The 26,369-nt window shown below is 42.1% G+C and overlaps 1 protein-coding gene across 1 annotated transcript in view; it reads right to left on the reverse strand.

Moving 5' to 3' along the window:
- nsg2 (neuronal vesicle trafficking associated 2) overlaps positions 1-26,369 on the reverse strand; it is a 38,647-nt gene that overhangs the window by 10,944 nt on the left and 1,334 nt on the right. Inside the window, exon 3 of the mRNA XM_076750687.1 lies at positions 14,854-14,964. Coding sequence (XP_076606802.1) covers positions 14,854-14,964 — 111 coding nt within the window. The remainder of the gene's footprint in view (positions 1-14,853; positions 14,965-26,369) is intronic.

The raw sequence follows: 26,369 nt of genomic DNA on the forward strand, positions 1-26,369 counted from the left end.
GACAAGTGGTTGGAAACTACAACCAATAACTGAGATGTCACAGGTTTGATCCCTGAGTGTCCTTGAGCAAAACACAAAGCTCGTACCTACCCTACTCACCGATTATGGAATATAAATGTGCAGGTTGTGGACAACTTTAAAATGAAGAAAAAAGCAATTTAGGACAAAGTATCTAAAGCCAAAATAGTCATTTTGAAGAAATATGACTGATATTTCATTATAGGACAAATACTGATGCATGAATAAGTATTTTGCTGTTGTAACTGGTCAAGGTGCAGATTGTTTTACCATTTAGTCCAGTGGTTCACAACATCCAGTCGGGGTAAAGCCCCATTTAAAGATTCACAAGATTAATCTGAGCGGTCATGAGATGATTAATGAGATAGGAAAGAAGAAGTTCTGCTATAAAGCTTTGTATTCCCAACTTGGACATTTCTCTTATGTTTGTTTTTATTTACTGGTTTAATCTTTAGCAATGCATTGAATTTTTTAATCTTAGGATATTTTTGTTAATGTAATATGTTAAACTGAAAAGTAACTATTAACTGTAGGTGTAAAAAGTACAATACCAGTAGCAGTATAAAGAAGCATACAATGGAAAAGTACTTGAACATAACACTTATGTGCAGTAGCGTACTTCCTTTCCATCACTGTGGTTTTTAAACTTATGTTCGGCGTGATGCCACAGTTCAAGAGAAAAACATGTTTTTCTAAATTGATATTTTTAGAGCCGTTTCTGCTGGATGTGAGACGAGCCGGCTTTTTTCCACTGACGTTCTACTTTCTGCTGCGGTGACTGTCTTTTCCCTCCCAAAGCATCTCCGTGCAAAGTTCCCTTTTGTTTTTAGTGGAACAAAGAACAACTCTCAAAGCAGGGATCTTCGGGGAGCCAGCTACCTCAGAGCGGAGTATCTGAGACGGGGCAGAGGGATGTCAAGGAGACTGTGTACGGGGGATTTGGGCTCTCGAGGACTGGCTATCCGGTTGAGACGAGCGCAGCTACAGTAGTGTGGCAACAAAGTACAAACACTCCGCTGTAACGATTGACCGCGTCTCCGATGGAAACACAAAAACGCCAGCCTAACAAAACACTAGATTTTCCTCTGATCTCAGGTCAGCTGAGGTCTGCACACAAGAGCACGTCTCCCTCGGAGCTTAGCGGGAGGTTTTGCGAGGTTTCGTCTAGTGAGGTCAACAAGCTGCATTGTTCAATACTTTGAAAAAAAAAAACAACGAATGCAACATGGGCTTAGTGGATTCTTATGCAGCGCCCATGCTGTTTTTCTGGGTATGTGAGGGGATTTTATTATGGACCCACCATTTCATATAAAGGTCACCGGGATGCAATGAAGAAAACAACTCATTTAGTAAAGCTACAGCCGGATGTGTGTGTGTGTGTGTGTGTGTGTGTGTGTGTGAGTGTGTGTGTTGATGACAGCAGATTTGGATCACCGAATTTAAGGATTAAGGCAGATTTGATCATGTTAAAGCTTCTTTGTCGTATGCACAGGAAAAATACAGAAACGCACAAGCTAAAAACTAAATTCTGTCTGGTGTGAACAACATAATCTCCCTCTCCGAGCATATCCAGAGGTGAGTGAGTCGCAAACACTTTGTACTTGCAGCCTCCTCCATAAAAGCGCAGTAAGAGTTGCTGAATTTTCTTTCTAAGCGGACCAGGTTGGCCACTGCATTGACTCGCAGGAACAAAGCGAGGCCTCTGAACTACAGTGTGCTCAAGCTAAAAGGGAGATATACCAGCCAGAAACAAATTAGAGGACATTTAAACCTTTAAACCACCCGTGAAAAGTACAAAAATAACACGACTAACAACTGATTTGTGCAGATTACCGTCTTCTCATTTCAAATTTACAGTTTTTTTAATCATCTTAAACCACAGGATCACATCCATATTAGTCGGTTCGACTCATAAAAATCAAACGTTTCCGATGTAATCGCGAAGGATCCGACTGCTCTGATGATTAGCTTGGAGACGAGAGATTTAAATCCTGCACGCAATGAGATAACATGCTGGCTGTCCACGGTGACTTGGCCTATTTTTCAAAGGCCGGCTCTTTGCAATCCCGAAAAAAATTATTATTATTTTTCATGAGAGCGTTACAGTCAGCCTTCATGTCGTGTTTTGCGTTTCCAGCGTTAGTGAAGATCAAACCTTTTCTCAGGGATAATGCTTTTTAGAAATGTCTGGGGGGCTACATGAGGCCAAATGTACGATGAGAGGGTCTGACTACTGGAATACTAATGCTGTCTTCTGGGTGTGTGTGTGTGTGTGTATAGAAAGCATTATTGTGACTTCCTCTGCTCTTTTGTAGTAAGATGTGTCATTCAAGAACATCAAAAGTCTTTCTCTCTCACATGCACACAGACTGTACCAGCAACCGAGTGAGACTGTGCACGTTCAGCAGTAGATAGATGCTAATTATGCTAATGTATCCCAATTAACCAAGGTCTCTATGGAGACAAAACTTCAAAGGTTTTGTCAGAGCATGCTGTCATACTGCTTAGAGATGTCGCCCAGAGGAGAGTGTGCTCTTGGGGTGCAGACTCCAATTCAAATAGCAGGTGGGCTTAAAATGACAGAAACGGGAAACAGAACAGGTCAGAAAATGCATAAACAAGAGCGCGATGAATAAACATCACATGTGCTGCAACCCCGCAAAACCTCAACATGATACTCAACTGCTCCTAAAATATGATGTGAGCCTACTGGTCCCCTCACACCTCTAAAACATGTGCACTGAGGAAATAGGCAATACTGATAGATAAGGACATGACATCCAAATGCATCCGCGATAACGTGAACACACGAGAGCGCGCGCACGAACACACACACACACACACACAACCAGCCACTCATTATGAATCCGTAATGAGTCTCTGAGGAGACACTAAACATCTGGATAAGATTTGCTAATCAGCTCATACTCTGCTAAATGAAGATGTTGCAAGAGAGGAGATATTATTTATGATGGAACCCACCTCTCAACACACACACACACACACACACACACACACACACACACACACAGACACACACACACACAGAGCACTCTTAGTACACCTCTAAACAGTTGTTTACATCACAAGACAAGGTTCATTACTCTAATGTCTCCCCTGCTCTCAGTCTCCTGGGCATTTTTGATGTTCTGCATATGTTCACCATGTAGACAGCTCTGTGTGTGTGTGTGTGTGTGTGTGTGTGTGTGTGTGTGTGTGTGTGTGTGTGTGTGTGCGTGTGCGTGCGAGCATGTATGTGTGTGTTGGTGAGAAAATGTGCTGGGTTGCTACTTGGTCAGTCTTAACGGGCATCATGTTGGCAGATGACTTGAAATTCAAGTCTTCTCCAATATTTATTTTCTTTCTTTTATTTTTTGTTGTACATTTAATCCAAACCTGAAATACTGATTTTTTTAGGTCTCAGAGACCCCAAATTTATATTACAGCCACAGAAGAAATTCTTCTTCTACGACATGCTGTTTTTAACATCTTTGGTAATTTCAATTTATTTAAATATTGTTTTTAATTCTGTTTTAATTTAGTTTGAATGGCTGTTCATTGCTAATACATTTTTTAAAATATATATGTTAGACATATTTTTCACATAATGTGACATTATGGGGCAATTTACAGTGAATACAAAACTAAATTAGCTTGAGATAGAGGATCAGCCTGCAAACAATTGGCCTCGAGAGCCATGCGGCGCCCTGACAGTCCTGCTGTAACAACAGAACAATCACAAGAGAAAGCTGCTCAGATAAGAAAAATATGAGGACTAAAAGTTGAGGAGACAGATAAAAGGGATTTTTGTACTTGAGTGAGTGAGTAGATGGGGAGATTTTGGAGAGAGATATGATTCAGTGGGGAGTGTGAGGATTTGTCTTGAAGAGAGGAGCTTAAGGGGTAAAACAGATGATGGGGAGAGACTCTCCGCCGCCTGCTGCCCTCGTCCCTGCTGAAAGATCACTACAACGTTTTCACCATTTCACCATCAGTTAAAGTGAGGAGACTCAGCGAGGGAAGACGAATAACAATACTAATAATAAATAAAGAGAGTGTTGCCGCCGACGTCTGGACTGTGAATGCAGCGCGAGTAACATATACGGTAGAGAAGTGGGGGGATCGATCGCGAGGACAGACGTTAAAGTGAGAGGAAGCAACAGAGAAGTGAGAAGTGGAGGGTCAGACTAGCCATCCTCAGTCTGTCTGTCTCCTAATTGCTCCCATGGCTCAGCCTGTCAGAACAGCAGCAGCAAAGTGAAGGGCTCTGGCTGAGGACGGGGAGCGCGATGGCCGCTCACTCTCTTCCTTCACTTTATCATTTTCGACATGGAAACTTCAAAGCCTGCTTTTTCTCTGGCTTATGGTTCCATTTCTATGATGGCAGGATGAACAGTGACTGACTGGCCATGCAGCAGGAGTTTGTCCTTTGAGTCTTATCTGCCTCAAATTCATCAGTCATCAACAGACTTCAGTCCCACGTCTCATGGTGAAGACGAAAAGTGCCAACACTGAACGACAAAATGCATCATTTGTAAAACTGTTACTTTAGTTTAAGCACAAAAACAACTTGGTTAATTAAAGCTCGTGGTTTGGGATGCACTGCTCTGATACACCAGATCATTATCAAAAACCGATTAGCTGACCTCATTAAGCAGATCAGGTATCAGCCAGACGTGACGGATTCACATTAAATCCAGTTTTTCTTTGCCATCATACAAATTCAGTGCTTCTTCCATCAGCTGCATTGATTCAGCACGAGTGCCTCATGATACAGCGCGCTGATCTACAACGACTGTACATTTGGAGACAGAGAGAACTGATTGGTCCTCGTTGTGGGAGGAAATCTGGAGTTGAGGTATCGTAACAGGACAGAAGACGATGGCTCATTAAAGTCCAACGTTTTGTTGAAACATCCATCCACGCTCACCTCCTCCCTCTGCTCATTATCTGACTGTATGAAAAACGTCACCCTGCGTCCTCCTTCACTCCCGATGGACAAAATTAATAATTCCTACAAACACTAGCGGGCTTTGTCACTTCAAGGTTGTTTTGGGGCACTTGTGAAACGTCTGTCCTTCGTCTCGGGGGGGGGGGGGGACAGTCTCAAAGGCGATAATCATGACACATGATTCAAATCCGGTAAACAGTAACTGCTGTATTCCCACACAACTAGAGACGGCGAAACAAGGTTTATACCTCGCAAAACCGACTGGCTTTATTTTTATTTTGACCTTGTTTCTTTGTCTTTTGTTTGTCTTTATCAAAAGTGCTTTTACAAACCTGTTTGGCTCCATATGCTTTTAATGATGTTTCGTAAAACAGGAAAGAGTACACAACTCAGCGAAGCAACACCCTGCATTAATCTTAAAAATTCATTACTTTAACAGACATTTAAACATGAGGGAAAAAAAATCCCTATCTTGCAATTTAACGAAATCCTTTGAATATTGCTAGATCAGCACCAGACACTAATTACTTTTTCCTCAGGCAATGGCCTAATTTTCCCACCAGATTTGTACTGAAATAAGCTTAGAAGTCTTAGAGATATCCTGCTAGCTATGAAAACAAAAGTCACAGATGATAATTGTGTTCACAGGGAGTTTCTGACCAAAAGAAAGGGTGTCTTGATTTGATCCTCTCACTAACTAACTGGTTACATAGATAAAGGAAAATAAAGGTATTTGTAAAACGTCCGTGCCTTCCATTCCTATCCAGAGCTGTGGAGCAAAATCTCAAAAAATGACTGAAACAAATCACATATTTCATGCTGTCAGACTGTATTGACTCGCTGGCCATCTATCAGACTCAGAAATCCTTTCTAGCCTTAACAATGCCTGACAACTGAGCGCGTAAGTCCAGCGCTGGAGTTTGTACAAAAACAACACAGTCTTAGATTCAAGATCCCGTTTCCGTGATCGCAAACTGGATTTTCTCTTTGCCTTAAAGTCCCCCTGCACTCAAGAAATATTTCTTCTTCCTGTTCCTGCAGTTCGAGCTTCACTGTGCAGAATGACGCACACGCAGAGTTTGACGGTAGAAAGCCGTTTTTACATTCATCTGCAGAAGGTGGAACCGTCGTCTGTGCGCACTGAAGATCCAATTTTCAAGGGGCGGGCGTACAAGCGCGATTTGTGACATCACAAATAGTCTGGAAGAAAATCCTGGTCCAATATTCAACTTACACAAGCGTGCTGTGCAAAACATGAAGTCTCCAATGCACATATGCACTGAGAGTGGACTTTTCAATGAAGCAGGAGACATCTTGTGTCCAACAGTTTAAACGAATATTATTATGATTATTATTTGTAGGAAAAAACAAATTAGACACAAATGATTGTTCTAAGTAACACATTTTATCTCAACACATGTCCAGAAGGGATCTTCAACCTTTGAGATAAACAGTAACGTGCAGTCAGAGTTTTATTCATGTGTGAATGGGAAAGCGAGATGATTTATGTATATGTATTCACATCTGCTGATACTGATAGGCAGACAGTGACTGAAGTCTGCTGTCCTTTGAGGTGCTGCTTGATATGGGATCTGAAACTAGAAGTAGAGCAGAACAGAAGCCATCTGGATTTATAAATCATCCCAAATATCACTCACACAGCAGCGACGTCTGTCTCTGTTGTCATATGTCTTTCTATCGGGCCCTGAAGATCGGGAGTCGTCTGTCTGTCCAGCCTGTCTAAGGCCTGTCTGCGTGTCTCGTATAGCAGCTGACATAGCGAGACCTCTGAGCAGTGACAAATGACTCAAACTTGAGTCGACTTTGAGGCCTTTGGGACGAGAGACTGACCTAACCAGGAGTGTGTTTGTGGCCCAGTGGAGCGTGAAGACACACGTTCGGCACCATGCAGCTGTGCGCTGGTTTTGATTTTTGATTTTCAGCCTGTTAACAGCATCCCCTTCCGTTCTGTTTTACATTGATAATTTTTCTTTTTCCTCACATGAAGCCAGTTTATCACATTAACCGAGTCACAATTTAACAATGACAACTCAAGTACTTCAAGTGTGTGTGTGTGCATGCACGCCACGGCTCTAGGATCTTGGGATCACATCTGGCTAGTTCATTTTATCAGCAGCCAGTTTTGAACAATAAGATGTCTGTGAATATCTGCCAACAGAAGCTGGCACGGTTATAACAGGAACTGTGAGTGTGTGTTAGAAGTGTTGTAAAATGCTCCCCAGAACTGAGTTTGATGAGAGTGTGAGCACACTGCCACCGATTGTTGGCTTGTTATGACACGATAGAGAGGAAGAGAGAAGAGGAGAGAAGAAGAGGGCGAAAGGAAGCAAAGCGGCAGATAAACGTGTGAGCGGGACAGATGACGAGAGGGTGAAGGGGGGAGGAAAGAGGGAGGGATATGTGCCAAACGGCGATAAGTAGCCAGTAAGGTTGCCGGGCTGAATCCCTAAACAGGTTAAGAAACCCTCGCTTCTGTTACCAATTACTTTCAAGGTGCCTTTGGGCAAAACTGCAGCTGCGAAGGTGCAGATAATAACGCTGCAAGACGATTACTACATTCAAGTGAGCTCAGGACTTGTTAAAAATGAGCTCCGGTGTGTGAAAAAAAAAGAAAACTGAAAGTATAACTAGACAGCCCTGAGGCGTTGTCTGTCTGTAAATGTAGTCATGTAATGCATCGTCTACAGTGTGCTACTCAAGGATCCACCAGAGGTTCATAGGGGTGTATACACTTTTCATATTCTCCCATAAGGTAAACACAGAGTTACTTGTAGACATAGTTTTGTTTGTTTCTTTGTTTTTTACTGATACCAACTTCTTGGCTGAATTTTTTGTGTGTTTCTGAAAGCAGCACATATCCACTGTTATTCTGGACAAAAGTGCTCGCTCTTCAGTAAGAACTACCTCAACAACTGTTGGAGCAATTTTCATGAACTCTTAACAACTTTGATGATCCCCTGACTTTCCCTCTAGCTCCACCATGAGGTTGCCGTTTGTGGTCATGAGTGACAGCTATGCCATAAAATAACCTGTAAAACTACTGAGATTCCCATCAGCCTCAGCCGAACGTTGCTTTTAGCGCTAATTAGCAAATGATAGCGTGTTAAAGTGCCAAACTGAAATGTGAGCATGGTAAACATTATATTATTCAGAATATCTGTGTTGTTATTGCGCACAACTTAGCATGCTAACTTAGCTAACTAACACTAGATGATTAATGAACAAGTGGAAGTCGGATTTAAAAAATCAATCGTGTAAGAATCAGAGTGAAAGTCAGGTTTTAAGAACACCACTTAAAGTGCAAATACTCTGCTGGTTTAACTGTTTATTGTTTCTTTACCTCCTCAGAGAGACTCTGGTGCATAATCAGCAGCGTATTCACATTCCTCCCACCCCATTTTCCTCTTCACTTTCCATTACTGGACCCGCATTCTGACCTGTCTTTATCATAACAGTTCTTTGATTAGAAAAAAACCCAACAGTGTCTTCTTGCAGCTAGAAACACAACAATTTTTGGGTTTGTTTGACATCAAATTCAGCAGAAAATCTTTTGCTTTTTCTTTAGAAAATATGACATATTTTAAGGAAAGATGGTAAAACCGTAAAACATAAACCATAGTTTTAAAATTGATAGAGCTTTAGAAATAGATGACCACAGCCTGAGTTGATGCTCCCTTACAAACACATTATCATCTCTCTTTTAATAACACCTGCTTCACTCCAAGTGCAGCAGAGGAGTTCGGATGCTGTTGCTCCCACATAAGCAAAAAAAAAAAAAAAAAAAAAAAAAAAGCACCCGCCCTCTGCCTCCCCTCCCTCTGATGTTCTGCTGCCTTCAACAGCACACAAGGTTCAGAGTATAATACTAGTGCTGAAGGTAAATCAATTGTTCCCCTGTTGCTCACTTGAATGTGTGTGTGTGTGCGTGCATCAGTGTGGGTGTTTGAGAGCAGACGATGGCTATGAACACTCCCCACAATCAGCATACTATTAGTCATCCATACAAAACAAGGAAGAACAATACGTGGAACAGGAGGCTGTGCAAGGTTTCGAACCACAGCAGTAATTACCTCCAACCTGACAAACAGAGAAGGCCTTCTGTGGAGGCGGCAGATTGCAGCAAAGCTTTTATCGGAAGGCGAAGTGGAGGTAATAATGGGATAATTGTTTTGGACGATGGCTGCCTCTCCCGTCGTTACCTGCACAGGACTGCTAACTTCTGCTGGCACCGAGCGGGTTCCGCTTGGCAGTCATGGCGCTGTCATATAGTCAGTGTCTATGTGTGTGTGTGTGCATGATGAGGTTTGTTTTGGCATTTGTCTGAGAGTGTGAGAGTGTCAGTCCTGCAGGAGTGGGTGTGCGCACGTGGGTTTGGAGTGTGTGCGTGGGGCGAGAGCCGGCCAAGTACACCATGTTTTCTGGATAGCGAGCGTGCCAGAAACCAAGCAGGACAACATGAATTAAATCTCCCTTTCATCAATCTCTACACCTGCATCTCTCAATCCCTGCCCTGCTGCGCCAGACTAATCCATTCCTTTCCATGCTAATCCTTTCTCTTCCACGTCTTCATTTTCAGAGATGCTCTTCATGGCTTTTTCGTTTTATAGGAAAGTCTGCAGTTGAGAGTGGTGCCGAGAATGGAAGAGATGGAGAATAGATCTTTTGCGGCAAAGGTCATGAGCTGAATTTAAATCAAAAACACTGCGAATACCTTTCATCTGTGCTCGAGTCCATCCCTTTGATTAGATCTCGAGCAGAATTGGATTTTGATATTTGAAACTGATAAAAACATTGTGGCGATATTTGTTGTTTTTTTTTTTTGACAGAACGCATAACATTAATATACCAACATCACAAAAAAAAAAAATATATCTTCACAGTGTATCAGTATATTACACGAAATGACAGCCACAGATAGAGTCTACAAGTTGGTTGGTTGATTTAATTTTGAAAAACACTTCCTGTCTTGTGGTTGACTTTGCGGATATGTCCTTTAAACCTTCTGATACAGACACATAAAAACTATCCAGCCAGCATTACATTTCTTTGCAAACATATTTGCTGTTGCAAATTACTTGTATATGAAAAGAATTTTTCTGTGACAAGGTCAAATTAGTTTATTAAGATGTGATTAGATTAGATTAGAATATTAGAATAGATTCAGCACAATCTAAACAGTAAACTTGACATTAAATTAGTATGAATGAAAACTAAAAACAGCACAAATACAAAAAATTGCAAAATTTGTAATACATTAACATATCTATCTATATATCTATCTGTATATATAGATAGATATATAGAGATATTTAATTCTACTGAAATGATGCAATATGTGCACCAGAAATTCAAATTCATACATACGTATCAATTTATCTTTAATTCACCTTGTTTTCTGTGTAATGCTACCTACAGGAGGGCCTTTACAAATATTCATGTCATCCGCCTCAGTGAGACCTCTCCACGTTCAGTTTGCTCGACATGCAGAGAAGTTCAGGAGCCTTCAGTCTGGCTTTGTTTTAGCAAGTTAATGAGGAGGGAAACGTGCTCTCCTCGGCTCGTTCGTGGAACAAAACAACTACAGGGAATACGCTGTATCTCAGGTCCGCTGGGAATAATCAAAAAGACGGAGAAAGAGAGGGAGGCAGGAGGGTAAAAGGCAGGCGGCGAGGGACAGAACAAGAGCAGGAGGGAGGGAGGAGGGAGGAGGGAGGGAGGGAGGGGACCAGGACCCGGAAGCGATGACACATGAACCCGGTCTAAAGGGAGGAATCTTTGGGAAATAGAGAGGGAATGGATGAGAGAGGCGAGGAGAGACAGCAGGGAGGATGGAGCTCTCGTGAGAAACAATCATCATATATCTGCTCTTATGCCCTCCTTCCACCACATTATAACTGTATTTTTCATTCTTTATTTTTTTCTTAATAACGCAGTGTGCATATTAAAACGTCCCATTTCGCTATTTCCCCCATTTGCACCTATTTCTGTCTGCTTCGTCCCTGCAGAAGGATCACTCAGTGTTCATGGTAACACTGTGTGGCCACGTGTGTCACTGCGGATTAAAAGCCGCCACTAACTGCCTGTCTTTTAGAAAACGAGCTGCACCACATTTCAAAATAAAGCAGTTCGAATCAAAAAAGGGGGGGGGGCAATGCAGTAAGCAAAAATATGCAAGGGGAGGGAAGAAGAAAGCAGCAGCAGGGAAGAAGTGGGAAGTGGCGAAAAGGATGGAGAGTGATAAGCAGGAGCAAGGCGGTGAGGGAGGGCAGATTAGAGAGCATTTTACACTCTGAGCTCTTCATCCATCAACACAATCTGCAAAGCTTTGAAGAGAGAGGAGATGTGCAAGCTTTTCATCCAGAAATGTTTGCTCTGTACTGCATCGCACGCTGTGTGTGTGTGTGTGTGTGTGTGTGTGTGTGTGTGTGTGTGTGTGTGTGTGTGTGTGTGTGTGAACATGCCTGCGTGCCTGCAGAATCAGCTCTGTCAGTCAAGCAAAGCGAGCGGCTCAGTTGAGCACCCCAAACCAACCGACATTGCACAAAATCGCACAGGCTGAAATGCATTTCTGCCTAACAAAAGCTGACGTTGTGTGGCGAGCCAGAGATGACAGTAAAGTCTGCAGCAACATTTTGGGCCAACTCTGATGAGCAACAATCCCTCTAAAAAAGTTGGCTCAGCACTGCTGCATGGCGATGTGCACAGTTTTGACACTGCATCCTGATTTGTTGGCCCTGCTGCAAGTGTCAGCCTGTCGAGTGCATGCTGGAGGAGTGCTCCACTGATTTTACGTTGCAATCCTGCTATTTAACACTGTTATTCATGATGGGCTGTTTGAAAAAATAATGAGAAATATGCAGCAGAACCAAAGATATTGTCTTTTTTAATCCATAAAGTCTTCTTTGTTCAAAAACCTGGCGCCTACATTACCCACAATCCAGCTCAACTACTGAAAGTCCGTCAGAGGTTCAGGTGTAATATGCTAGTAACGTCCATGTAGCCTTTCCTTCTCTATGTAGCCTATTCAAATCAATAAAACTTACACTGAACACCTGAACACCATTCAAATGCAGACAATAAACACCATGAGATGATGAACATTAGAGATTTTATAACACAATTTATTCTGACATAGCTCTCCCTTTCACATAATCTGGTTGTATTAGGCAGCTCAATGATGAAGTACCTCAATTGTTCAGGTATTAAATTCAACAGATTACGTCAAAACAAACAATTCTCACTTCAATTTCCAGAAAATGTACCATATCATAAGACTGTATATCTGTGTGCACACACACGGACACACACAGCCACTCCAGATAATTGCCAATTCAGATAATTGCTATGTCACTATGGAGAGGCAAACACAGTCTTTGCTAAGACAACATTACTCCATTCAACAAGCTACAATAAAAGCAAGTTTGCTCATACACGACTCGGAAGCATGAGAATTTACTTGAAAAAAATTAGCCCGACTTGCGTTTATCCAAAAGGTGGAAACAGTGCCACCAAAAATCCCACTTGTGGCTAAATCTACATTACGGCGCTAGTTATGAGACCCACCATAGAGAAAGAATGGAAAAAGTCAATGGAGTTTAGCTGGACTGTCCTCGGTCCTCGCACAGAGAACGGGCCCCGGTGCAGCTGCACTGCTCACTGTACATGTCCATATCGTGAATATCACTCCTATCCCTGCTTATAATATCAAACATAGCTCATGAAAAGCTGGAGAACTTCCTCCCCTTTATACGCCTGTATTTGAAATCAATAAGAAACTCTATGAATTCATGAACCAAACAGGTATTTTCTCCACACAGAGGATTCCTAACATGCTTGCCTGTTATGTTTCCCTTTCCAAGACACCGAGCTCATCGTGTCGCTTTGGAGCGCTGAGAGGCCCAAGTGATGCAGTTTTCTACTTAACCTTGGCGACGGGCTCTGACACAGCTCCACTGTAGCAGTGTGTGAATATACCGCTCTGTGTGTGTGTGTGTATGTGTGTGTAAACACACTGCCTCATCCAGACAGATTTCACAGCCTCTTTTGGTGTCTGATAGCTAATTCAGTTCTCCTTCGCTTTGAAGGATCTTTCAGGCCAGAGCTACACCTCTCATTTACACACAAGCTCGCTCGCTCCCTCTCTCTCTCTCTCTCTCTCTCTCTCTCTCTCTCACACACACACACACACTTTTGCACACGTCTGCTTTAGCACTTTCTCTCCTCTCTCTTGCTCTCTTTCAGGGTTGCCATGGAGGGAGGTTTTCTTTGCTGCCATGACAACGTGACTTGTCTTTGGTCTCCCCTAACGACAGAAGAAAGGGACAGACATGCCCGGGTGATGTCGATGTTTTTGGAAAGGTAACTCAGTGATTCTCACACGCACGGCTGAAGTTACCTGTCCTGCTCTTTAGCGGTGGAGGATTAGTGGTAAAGTAAAGTAAAAGCAGCAATGCAGCAACGTAAAAATACGACATTCGAGATGCTGCTAAAGAAAAAGTACAGATGTGAACGAGACGATGCGTTCATGTGCCAAAACAAATATGGACGGCAACCAGTGGCTTGCACTGATTATGTTCAGTGCAGTTTGTGCTCAAAAGGCCAAAAAAAGGTGGAAAACAGTTGTGTTGATATCCTGGAATGAGAGACGTGGGCAACAGCTGCACAGCCTGCAGAAGGAATTGAAGGTGAGTAGATTTTGTTAATCAAAGCCTACTTCAGGTTCGTCTCCCTCTGACACCATCGGTCGCTAATGTAAATATCAACGCTGTTGAAAAAAATCTCTATGGTCGCAGCAACAGTGGCGTGTCCAGATTTTTTTGACTGGGGTGACCTGAGTGGGGCACTGACTTAGGGTTGGCATGAAGTATGTGCATGTACACACACACACACACACACACACACACACACACAGAGGTCTACTTTAAATACTAACATGACAGTATCATAAGGATTCTTTTTTTCTTACATTGCATTCATTTAACTCACACTTTCATCTTAAGTGACTTTTAATAAGTGCATTTAAAAGATGAATAGCCCCACCATACACAACACAGCAGAGTGGCGGCACACAAAGATAACATAAAACTCCCATTTTATTGTGTAAGTGCTCAAAAAGAAATTCCACCTCCAAAAATAGGCTTCCAAAAAAAAAAAAAACAAAGCACATGCAAAAATACTCATTGTTTCAAGCTAACGTTGCGCCTCTCATCGAGCTGAGGGGTCAGGCCACACCTAAGGGTCACTAGATAAATCTGAGGGGTCGTGAGAAGATTAATGGGGCATTAATGGGGAAGTTCTGCTGTTTTCATTTCTTTAAGTGCAGTTCTTGACTAAACCTGCTTGCGTATGTGTGTGTGAGAGACATGGAGAACAGCCTGATGCTCATGTCTGCATGAGGCGACCATATTATCAATTCTTCCATTTGTTTGTCTGCAGGCCTGCTTGCATCTCTATGTTTTTCCATAGCAGGCTGTCAGAGTCAACTGAAGGTGTATTTCTAAGCCAAACTGGCAGTTCAACCTGGTCACAGTGATTTAATTTTAGTAAGCCGAGGGGAAATGTCAGATGAATAAATATCCTGCTTCTAATTAGAGCCAAATATTACCTCAACCCACACACAGGAAATGTTCCCCTTGGACTGCCGTTATACGTTTGAACCACAGATCAAGTACAGTATGTTTTCTTTAGAACTTTTTCCTCTCCCGATCCCACAACTAAAGGTGTCCATTGCAAACACCAAGCTGATACTCGTGCTGAATGAATTCAACTAACAGTGGAAAAACAGAAATAAGGTCAGGATCAGTGCAGATTCTGATCCAGCGTATTGGATCAGTACATCCCTTGTTTTCATCACAAACTCTTACCTTAAGTCTCTCTGACACCCCGTCAGTGAAGCTGATGGTGAACTCCTCCACCTTGGGAACCTTCAGCCTCTTCTTCTCTGTCTGGTACTCCGTGCGAGTTTTCACCACCACCTGGAGGAGAGAGAAGCCATTAAAGCAGTGAAACACTCAGGGATGCTAAAGAAAAATAAGGACACCACAAAGGTCTTCACACACCTCACATCAACACAGGAAATCTCTGCATGTCTTCTGAGGTATTTGACAGTAATATAGACACACAGACCTCTCTAGTGCATTAGGTTTTATATTTGCAGATACTCCATTGTGCATTTTTTTGGAATATGGAATAAAAATGTGTTTACTGCTCTCTCTGAAAACTTGATATGCACAGCCAAAGCCACATGGGACACTGACAGCACATGAGGAGGTCAGCAATCTTTCCACAGTATTATATTCTGATAAAGCAGAAATGCCATAAAAAAGTAATTTAGGAAAGAAAGGTTGAGATGAGAGCTCAATACACCAAGGTGTAAGTAAGGATGGAGGGATAGATGAAAATGTAGGTAGCTATTGGATGCGGAATCTGGAAGAGCATAATGCACAGATAACACATATAATAGCAAAACTGTCGATATGAAGTATCAGTGCAGGAGAAAGTGATAGCAGTGAATTCATGGGCTCCTCTTTTATTTTGGCACAGGATCAAACAAAGATAAATTACACCCAATGGCCAACACAGCTAGAAACCTTCCTGCTAGACACTCCGGGGCCGGGCATCTGTTAGAGCTCTACTGTAAGTTAATAAGGTCTGGTGCCCAGAATCCAAGACCCCCAATCTGAAGGGAAAACACTGTGCTTTGTGCCGGCAGCGAGATGGAAAAACAGAGCCAGGGCAGAACAGCTCTGCCCCAGTACTGTCAGTCTAATACTCCTCAAGCAAACAGGTTTAGAGGGCTAAGAGGGACACAGGGGAAAGAGACAGTGAGGCTCCCAACTCTTACAGTTGTCTACTTTTTACTTTCAGTTGTGTTGCGGGAGGTACTGGTGCAAAAGCTGAAGGTGGGGAAGGGGGATGGGATTTCTTGATTAAATTAGCAACTACAGCTGAGCAAGGTGCCAACCCCCACTAGCTTCATTGATGATCCCACTTGTAAACATGCCCACAGTTTATCCAAATTATCTAAACATAATTTTTTGAAGGTAAAACCAAAAAATGTCCATAATGATCCCTCATTGCTCCAGAAAACTGTCTGTACAATAATGGTTCATTCCTTGGGTCAAAGTTGACCAGGAAGTGGATCTGTAAACTGCAATGGATGTTCAGATTATGATTCACCTTTGGTTTCTTTTTCTCATTTTTTCTCCGTTAACTTGATCAGTGCAATGTTTTCATTACCAGCTGGAATAATGGTCAAAACTACCAAAGTAAGACTCAAGTTTAATAAACAGGAATCATCCTTTAGTTCTGCACAATGGCCATCAGTCCAAGCCGTCTGGTGGACAATATATGCATCATGAATACATTTTAAGACACCTCACAGATGAACAATCCAGGAGCTCTTCCATAGCTTTCATGTCTAATATTAAATGTAACTGACTTTTGAGCACAATCCACATTAAAATCCAAATCCTTAACCCTATAAAACCTTTATTAACATGTCTTCTCAGGTTTAGCGTCAGCTTCTCTTTTGTGGCACTGACTTAGCTGAACAAAAGAATTGCTTTTACCGGGTCTCACCTTATCACTGCACAGAGAAAGTGTCCCTGCTGTTTTGTGCATTCGCTGTATATTAATGTGCAGCAGAGGACGGGGCAGACGCAGGGAAACGTGCACGAATGACAAGGCAGAGGAGAGGCTGGACGGACAGAAAGAGAACAATGTCTCTGTGTCCTTGTGGCTAATTGTGCAGCTTCTGAGCTGCTCTCCGTCACTTTGAGACAAAGCCAGAAACCGCTGTGCACACAAACTGGCTCCACTATCTGAATAACAACTCTGACAGTTGGCTGTAGAAAGCTCTTATCTAAGAGTTGAAGGCTGCAGTTGGTGTACAGACTACAGTGTATTTGATTGGACCCCTGAGGCTCTGGCGCCCCGTGGAGTGCAGCGCGGCAACACCCGACGTCAGGCTTGTCATAGTCATAACTAATGTCTTAATTTTGCCTCAACTTTCTCATTCTCTGACTCATTTCACAATAACGTGCAAAGGGGCCTCTAGGTTCAAACACAGCAGCGCTTTATGTTGCTTCATTACTCTCACCCCTCCTGCACCGCTCACTCCTTTATTTCATATTACCCGATGAAGTGGCGATCAATCAACATTGGCTCATTTACACACAGCCCCTTAGCTATCAGCAGCTCATACAAAATCTACTGAACAAAGCACCGCCTTCTCTGATTAGACAGGTCCACATACTTTCTGGGAAACCATTAATATATGAACAATTAAATGTTGTTTAACAAAGCTTGATGTAAAGAAAAAAAATCTATGAATGATGCAGCCATGAACAGTCATGACAGAATCAATGAAAATATAATTACATCTTGCTTTCTTATTATTCCGCAGGGGTGAAATAATAATCATTTTTCACTTTCTCTTGAGAACCTATTAATGTGCATTTAAGTGCTCATGTGTAGTTTCTTTTTTGGCCATACCACTTCCATTGCCATGAAATGTTGTATTGACATTCACCGTCCCCCTGATGATGACACTGAGCTACTTCTGTGATTTCCTAATTTTTCCATCACCAAGAGGTTGATATTTTTGGTTTTAAGTGGAATACCTTAGCAACTATCAAGTGCATTACCATGAAAATTTGTGCAGACATTCATAAATCCCAGAGGGTCCACCAAGAACCAAGATCCCAATGACATTGGTGATCCCCTGACTTTCCCTCTGGCACCACCAGCAGATTGACAGTGTTGGCTCAGAGTGACTCTTGGCAACTATTCGAAGGATTGTCATGAAATTTGGCACGGACATTCACGTCCCCCACGGGATGAATTGGGTAACACTTTGTAATAAAGCCAGTGATTTGTGATTGTGATTTCATAATTACACCACCAGTTCCTACTGGTACTCAAATGTCCTCTAGATCAACAAGCTCATCTGTTAGGGAAAGCTTATCTAATAACTGGCGCGAGCAAAGGGCAAAAGTATTTGCGTTTATTGTGATCTGATCTATTAGAATAAGAGACAGCACCTACACTTGTCCATCCAAAGAACATAAGCTGGTAGGGTAAATCACCTAAGCAGGGGGATGGCGTTTAACCTGTTAAATCTCCTGTAAGTACGCAGCTGTACTTCATTGACAAGTCCCTCATTATTCCAAGATTTGTGCCCTTTTTCTTCAGCCTTCCCCCAAAACTCTAGCGTTTCAAGACATTGTCCCGAAACCCCATTTTGTCATCTTACCGTTTTGGCATAGTTAAAGTCGAAATATGTAAAACCTTAATTTCTTTTGCAGAATATCAGTGTTGGTAACACCCGAACTTCAGCTTTGTTTCCAGGTAGTGTACCCCTAACCTGACCCACCAGATGGTTTGTCACACAGCACCATCTGGGAGGTCGAACATGGAAATTTTGGAATAAGGCAGGCGCTTTCAAAAAAAAATACTTGGCAGGTGATTGGATGAACCATCTGTCTATCACCGCCCATCACAGGCTAACTTTAACCAATCAGATCAATGAACCATATGGCGTGGTAGGAGAGTGAAACTCTTGCAAAGCCAGCCGGGAGAAGTCACGCTGTCGTCATGCCTAAACCACACTTGTGGCTGCCAGCAGTTCCTCACAGGACGCTGATTGGTCCAATCTACCAGAGGCACATGGCTTGAAGCCTGACAAGATGGATTCTCTGCTCACATGATCTCATTTGATTTTGTGATCTTGTTTGATTTTGTGATCTCATACATCCAGCTGCCTCTAGGTAACAACACATAGAGTACAATTGATTTCTCCTTGTTACAAGCATTTTCCCCAATCTCTTGTTTTCTTCCACTATACCTACATTTACGAACCAGTGGGAACCGCTAAACTAGACTGCAGTTACCAATCGAAGTGTTACCATGAGTTGTAATAACTCTTGCAATTGGGTTTGCTTTAACACGAGCGTAACAGCCTCGCATCATGACTTCAGACCTGTTTTAATTCAAGCCCCTTCGCTTACTGTGACCTTTTAATGTGTCAATAAGCCTGACAGGGATTTCTACATCAGTAACAAGAAGCTAAATGATTCCAGCGCATGAACAAACATAACCACTGCTGCAATTTCCTGTCAGAATCTATATACAGATATTCAATTAGTCATGTGTACTTTATCCAAATGTCTTGATTCACTGTGACCTTTTAATATCTCCATGACTGACACAGAGCCACTCTCAGATCTATAATAGAGCTCCGCAGTTTGTTTCTGAGTGGTGAAATGACTGCTGCCACACACACTGCTGCTGGATGTTTTTTTTGTTTTTTTTTTATGAAGTCAACAGTCAGGGTTTGATATATGTTTTATTATGTTTAAAAGCACTTCAGAGCTTTTTAAGTTGTCGTTTTTATATTTGAGTGAATGAACAAGACTTTGAATGGAACACGTAGAAGTACAGAAAAGTACATTTCAGAAAAGACAGTTTCAGCTCGTCAACTCAGCGTCTCTCTCTCTCTCTCTGTCTCTCTCTCTGTCTCTCTCTCTCTCTCTCTCCCTCCCTCTTGGTATTTTTTTAGATGTGATGTTCCCTGTGGAAAAGCTGTCAAAACTTTTCATTTCTCGCCACCTTTCTCAGTATGTTATTCCTCAGACCTGTTATCACTGTGATTGCTGTTTCATTTTTCATCCCCAAAGACTGAGCTGCGGGAGAATTGGTCTTTGGTGAAGTTTCAGTGTCGAAGGCAGTTGCAGACATTTTTTTTGACATGTTTGATTCTAGTCTTTGCTCGTGAATAAAACAGTGAATGAAATCCACATTAAAAAAAACACGGGGGGGATCCATCGTTGAGGTAGCTCTGTACAACATGAGTTCTACCAGGATGAAGCGACGATCAAATGTGATTAATGTTAAATCAACTCTTCTTCTAGTGTTTGGGTATTTGCTTGATTTGAATCAGGCACCTCTGCAGACACAAAACACCAATGAAAAGTGATGCTGAAATAAGATGTGCACTATTTGGAAATCTGAGGCCTGTTCTTAGATGGATCTGGTCAGAAATTTAAAATATAGTTTACCAAAAATCTTTACTTAAAACCCCAATTGCAAAAAAGTTTGGACGCTGTGCGAAACAGAAATAAAACAGGATGTGGACATTTGCTAATCATTACTGACATATACTAATTAAACTGAAAAGAGTACAAAGACAATATATGTAATGTCTGACCTCATCAACTTCCTTGATTTTTGTAAATATATGTTTATTATAAATTTGATGCAGCAGCACATTTCAAACAAGTTGGGACACGAGCAGCAGGTAAACAGGTTCATTGATAACAGGTGATATTATCATGACTGGGTATGAAAGGGGCATCCTGGAAAGGCTCAGTCATTCACAAGCAAGGATGGAGCGAGGTTCACCCCTTTGTGAACACATGATTGTAAAATATTACGACATGGGCTCGGGAACACTTCGCAAGACCGTTGTCGGTAAACACAGTTCATTAGCAGACGATTACATTCTGTTTCATGCAGCACCCCAACTTTTTTTTACAATTGGGGTTGTAATGCAATTTCAGAGGACATCATTTTCCAATAACATTGAGTTAATCAAATCAAGAAACCTAAAATAACAGATTTTGTGATCACTTGGGGGACAGCAGAAACAGGCTGGAAACACAACATGGACATTATCACCTTTTAAGTTATGGAGCAAACGGTTGCTATTTACACATCAAGCAGGTACGAAGCAACATTAGCATTCATTTGGAGTTATGGTTTTGGCTGCCTGACATACTTGATATTCACAATATTCCTTTTCACTCAATTTTGGTCTCCTCTAACTCAAAATAAGGCAAATATATCTGGTCCTTTAGCTGTTTAATGCTCCACTGTGTTCGCCAGCTGGTTACTAATTGTGTTTCTGCCGTTTAGTGTTGCAGAGCTAGCGCAGAGTGGCTTTTTAGAGCTTTTGTGCTGAAAGAAAATGACACTAGGACCAAAACAATGGGCTGAAAGACAATAAAAGGCTCAGTAGCGCTGAGGGGAACTCAAGAGTGATAGTTACGACAAGCAACACTTTTCACATACATGTGGTAATTTGATCCATTGTTAACATAGAAATATTGATTAAAGCAGTTTAAATAAACCACAATCACTGAGCTCTCTCCTGAAACCAGCCGCTGGTCTCTCAGGCAGAGCACTGCCGGTTCTCTCTTCATCCAGGTAAGTGAGAGCAGTTATTTGCATTCCCCTGGCATCTGAGGCATGAATCGATCTCTATCTACACAGCTAGAATAAAAACCAGCAGGGCTCAGAGTCCTGAGGAGCACGACTGACAACCGCTGGGCCAGCCTGTGTGCAGCACTGCAGCACGGTTGGATTTCACAGCATACAGTATGCAGGGGCCCCAAGTGGCTGTAAGACTATGAAATATATAGTTTTTCATTACACTTCATTTACATACAAAATATATCAATATTGTCCTAGTAGTTCTTTCTGCTTGTGTTTGTTTCCTGTAAATTTATGGAACGAATGTGCTTAATTTTGCTGGAAACTCATTTCCATGCATGATGCAGTATTCGTTATTAAACTGACTTATTACTCGATTGATCAAACTTTAACTTTGAAAATCTACTTTAATTAACAATAGTAATTAGAGCTGAAACGATTAGTCAATCAGAAGGAAATTTTTTTTAGAGTTTAATGATAACTGTTCAAGTCACTATTCATGCATTCAAACACTGTGGTTCCAGCTAGTTAGTCTAATGTGAGGCTTGGCTGCTTCTCTCTCTTTCAAGTGATAGAGGACTGAATGTTTTTGAGTTCTGGACTGTTAGTCGGAAAACGAAAGCACTCTTGGGATCTGTGACGTATATTTTTCACCAATTTCTTACATTCCATTGGCCAAACAACTGGCAGCTAATAAAAAAAATAACTGTTGTTGTGACCCCTGTAGGGTTAGTGTTGACCAGAGCTGTCCAACGTTGGCCTACCATCAGGTCTGACTTGGCCCAACAGATGTTTCAAGCAAAAAAAAAAGCATTCAAACTCGCATCCGAGTGCCATTTTACACATTGATAATACAATAGGTGTTTGCTTTTGGTCCTCCAAGGGAAAAGGTTTGGGCAACCCCTGATATAGACTGTAGATTTGTTGATTAAATACCAAATGTAAGATGAATATGAATTACATCTAAAAACAGCTTTGTTATACCTGTTGACAAAGCCTCACCTTTGCGTGCGCAGACTTTCCTTTACATAAGAAAACCGACTCATTATCATAATACCTTTATTTGCCTTCAGAGGTCACAGCCTCCGTGCACAGCCGGCCAGATAAATTAGAAAATAGGTTATGTATAATTTGCGATCATTTGTCAAATTAAACTTAGATGATAGTTCATCGATCCATGACTGACTTAACATGCTGACTGAGGACTCCTGCCCCCAGGAATTCCTCCTTAATTCATGAGGATGAGAACACACAGCCATAAAGACGGAGTGAGACTTAAAAAGCTACTCCGCAGGAGCTGAGGACAGGAACAAGGACAGGATGAGGGTGCGTAAGGAGACATGTTGGACAGATGTCATAGCCTTTGAAGCAGGTCTTTGTACCTCAGCTTTGATCTCATAGAAACAACAAACGGGAAGAAAAGATCTGTCTGTCTTTCTGTCTGTGAGTCAAACTGTCTCCACACCCTCCTCTGGCTGTTGCTTTTTTTTTTTTCCACCAGCAATCCAATCAAGATATTGGTGACCCTGCAGTGGCTGTGACGCGTCCCTGCCTAGATGGAATCAAATCTAATACCTCTCTAATGCCTCAGCCTCTGTTGGCCACAGCAACATTGTTATGTGTGGGTTTGTGTGTGTGTGTGTGTGTGTTCGTACGTGTATGAACTTCACTGTGACTGCACCCCGCCCCTGCAAATATCCCTGGGTAACCCTGCAGTCGGGGAGGTCACACAGTCATCAGGCAGGATCAGGGTGAAAACAGCTGGGGTCGGCTTTGTAAAGCTGCTCAGAACAGCACTGCTGATCTGGGGTACTAGTCGGGTCACGTGACCCAGTAAACCTTGCTTTGGCTTTAAACGACGCAGAGAGCAAAACTGCTCTCAGATCAGATTCTGTCGGGCTGATGAAAGCTGATTAACAGTGAACTCTTTCTGGGTGGGGCGGCTGGCGAAAACAACAACCTTAAATTGAGCGAGATTATAGAGATTTTCATTACAAAGGTATTATTGGTGTACCATATTTTTAGGCTTAGAGATAGATATCCACACAGAGGTATGGCCTCCTACAGCACCGTCACTGTCCTTAAAGCAGCAAACAGCTTTTCAAATGACAAAACAATGTGACAACAATGACAATTATCACCTGAGTTTAAGATCATTTTTCAACTCTCTGACTGCAACTTCACTGATTTGGTTGATTCTCACAGCATTGTTTTCACCTGCAGGTGCAGCTATTTCACTCAGGAGCTGGTAGAAACCAAAAACAGAGCTAAAAGAGAGAAGATATTTGCCAGTTAGTCAGCCATATATTGGCCAATGTTAGGTGTAGAGAGAATGGATGTCTATAGCTATTGTGAATACACTACAGTTGCTTATTCATAAATAAGCAGCTGTTCGCCTACCATATCATAAAAAAATCAGTTATTGCAGGTTTACGGGTTCTAACCTTAAAGCAGAATTATGAAGCGTTGCTGAAAACTAGAGTTACATGGTGCTTTGAAAGGACAGAAGCGTGTGATCATACAGTGTAGGATAAAGTACACTGCGCAGAATTTCCATTAAATGAACAGTGATAGCCATCATCAACACTTCCCACGCGCTGACATCTAATTACAGATTTCATTATTATTTCTCTTGGCCTCTCTTGTGTTCATGCATCACTTGCCAGGAAGACAAATTCTCACACTTACAGCTGGAGACACATTCAAAGATTTAGCAGCAAATTGACCTTTAAAACTCCCACACTGTCCCATGTAAAAACAAATGGACCCATCTGCATTTGCATAATGATATATAAAAAAGACATTTTTGCTTAATGCCTCTAAGTGTGCACAACTTAAACCAGCTTATGCAGCGGCTGAACTAACAATTTCTCAGTGCTGCGTGCAAGTGAGCAGCATACCAAATCTGCATCAGCTGTCAGCGAGTGCACCCGAAAGCAACAAGCAACAGCGATCTTCGTGCCTGCGTCTCCTGAGGCATGTAAAAATTCACTGATAGTCGACCAAACAGCAGCTTTCTTCTCTGACCTCTTCTCCTTTCAAATGTCAGCGACAGTAGCTCACTGCTGTATCGCAGCGGCTCACACTCCAGCCAGGTTATTCTCTCTGCCTCTCTATCTGTTCGGGTGATCAGTAAACCCACTTGAGCAATCGCACAGCGCGATGAAATGCCAATGTATATGTGTGTGCTCGTGTGTGTGCGCGCTACAATCTTAACACAACGGCAGCTTTGACCACAGTGTGCAGCCATGTCCCTCGAGTGTAGTGGGACTGATTAAATCAGTGCAGAATGACTGACAGCTCTGTGTCATGTTCAGAACTGGTGGCTGCTGACAGGAAAGACTCGTCACTCACACGACTGTGTCGGACGCACTCCTGCAGAACGCACGCGAGCCTCGTTGTGAATGAAAGTGCATGCGTGGCCCTCCTGTGTGTTCTGCTGTGTGACGTGAGTGCGGTGAATGACAAGTCTCTCCAGTTAGCAGGTATATGAAATGGAAAGAGATTGTGCCACCCTCAGCAGAATGCACAGCGAGGGCTCAGGCTGTGTTGTGCGTTTCCGTCTGCTGCAGCGCATATGGACGTCCATTTTTGGGCTGTTTTTTTTTGTTTTTTTTTTTAGACTTTTCTGTAAACCATTGACAATAAAACAGCTTGAGGAGACACCCATCATGTGAGTCATGTGACACCTGCTCTTAATGGCATAAAGTAAAATCTCATGCTTTTTAAAGGCCTGGTTAGGTCCATAGTTCTTGGATCCTGGACACAATGATATTAAAGGCTTATGGTCTCTAACTGTCCTCTAAAAAACATCATCTTTGCTTCCTTCATGAGATGTTTTTCATGGATCAGTGGGGTGGGATGTGTTTAAAAACAAATGAATGTGGTAGTAATGGTGCAATTCTTGCAATTTTTCATTATCACTTATCCATAAGTCATTTTTTTTTATCAGGAAATTGATCATTTCACACACTGGGAATTTGCGATTGCTGTTTTGCACTATTGTCTCACACAAATACTTTAAGCAGCTTGTTTTGTCTGGAAAAACATGTTATTCGCTCTCTTGCTGAGAGACCGATGAAAAGACCGATACCCCTCATACATGACAGTAAGAGGAGCAGTTAGCTTAGCATCAAAACAGGAAGCAAAGGGAAACAGCTAGTCCACCTACCAGCATCTCTAACGTTACATCTGTTTGTTTAATCCTCACAAACCAAAGTAAAAACAACATGGTTGGGTTTTACAGGAGGTTCTGTGCTGTTTCTTGGCGGTGACTTCCTTGTGAACATATAACAACATAATTATTGAGCTTTAGAGGCGCTGGTAGAGACGTGCTTGCTGTTTCAACCTGCTGTGTGCTAAGCTAGCCCCAGCTGCTCGTAGCCTCACTGTATATTTACTGTACAGGCATGAGATTGGTATCAATCCTCTCATCTGGCTCTCAAAAAGAAAGTGAGTAAACACATTTGCCAAAATGTCAAACCATTCTTTTAAATTCACAAAAATCTCACATTTGAGGGGCTGGAATCAGAGAATGTTTAGTGTTTTTGCTCGGAAAATAGTTCAAATAGTCAATTCACTGAATAATAACAGTTTCATCACTGCTGTTAAAACTTTGTTCATGCCTGTTGTAGGATGATGTCCTCATTAGTTTTCCGGAGAGTGACAGTTTTCCATGAAGTTAACAGTCCCTGTTTCATGTGACAGATATCAAATGTCAGATCTCAAGTTTTCACTGTATACTTGATCCTGAGTTTTTCCCATGAAATTAGATATAAAGCTAATTGTTAACCAAGTCAGGCTAATTGTGAGGGTAAAGCTTGCTAGCTATTAAACAGTATTCCAGTATGAAACTGACCTGATTGTCCTATTCGTCCCTGTCAGGCGGAGTATATGTTCTGATAACACATGACAGTAATCCTTCTGGTGCCTAATAAGATGAGAGCTCACTCACTGGTGCAATGATTTTCTGATGCATTTTGTCTTTCATCTCGGAGTTCCACAATAAGTCATTGATCAGTAGCTCAGGACAGAAGCATGGATTCACATAGCGGCAAAATGAAACCGTCACACAGTAGCTGTTGCGCCTCAATCGATGCATAACAAAGCTTTCACATGTGCGAGGAGCGTCTACGAGCTCGCCTATTGTCTAATTCCATTAATTTTC

Source organism: Chaetodon auriga, chromosome 15 (genome assembly GCF_051107435.1).
Source record: "Chaetodon auriga isolate fChaAug3 chromosome 15, fChaAug3.hap1, whole genome shotgun sequence".
In the NCBI taxonomy this organism is placed as follows: Eukaryota; Metazoa; Chordata; class Actinopteri; order Chaetodontiformes; family Chaetodontidae; genus Chaetodon; species Chaetodon auriga.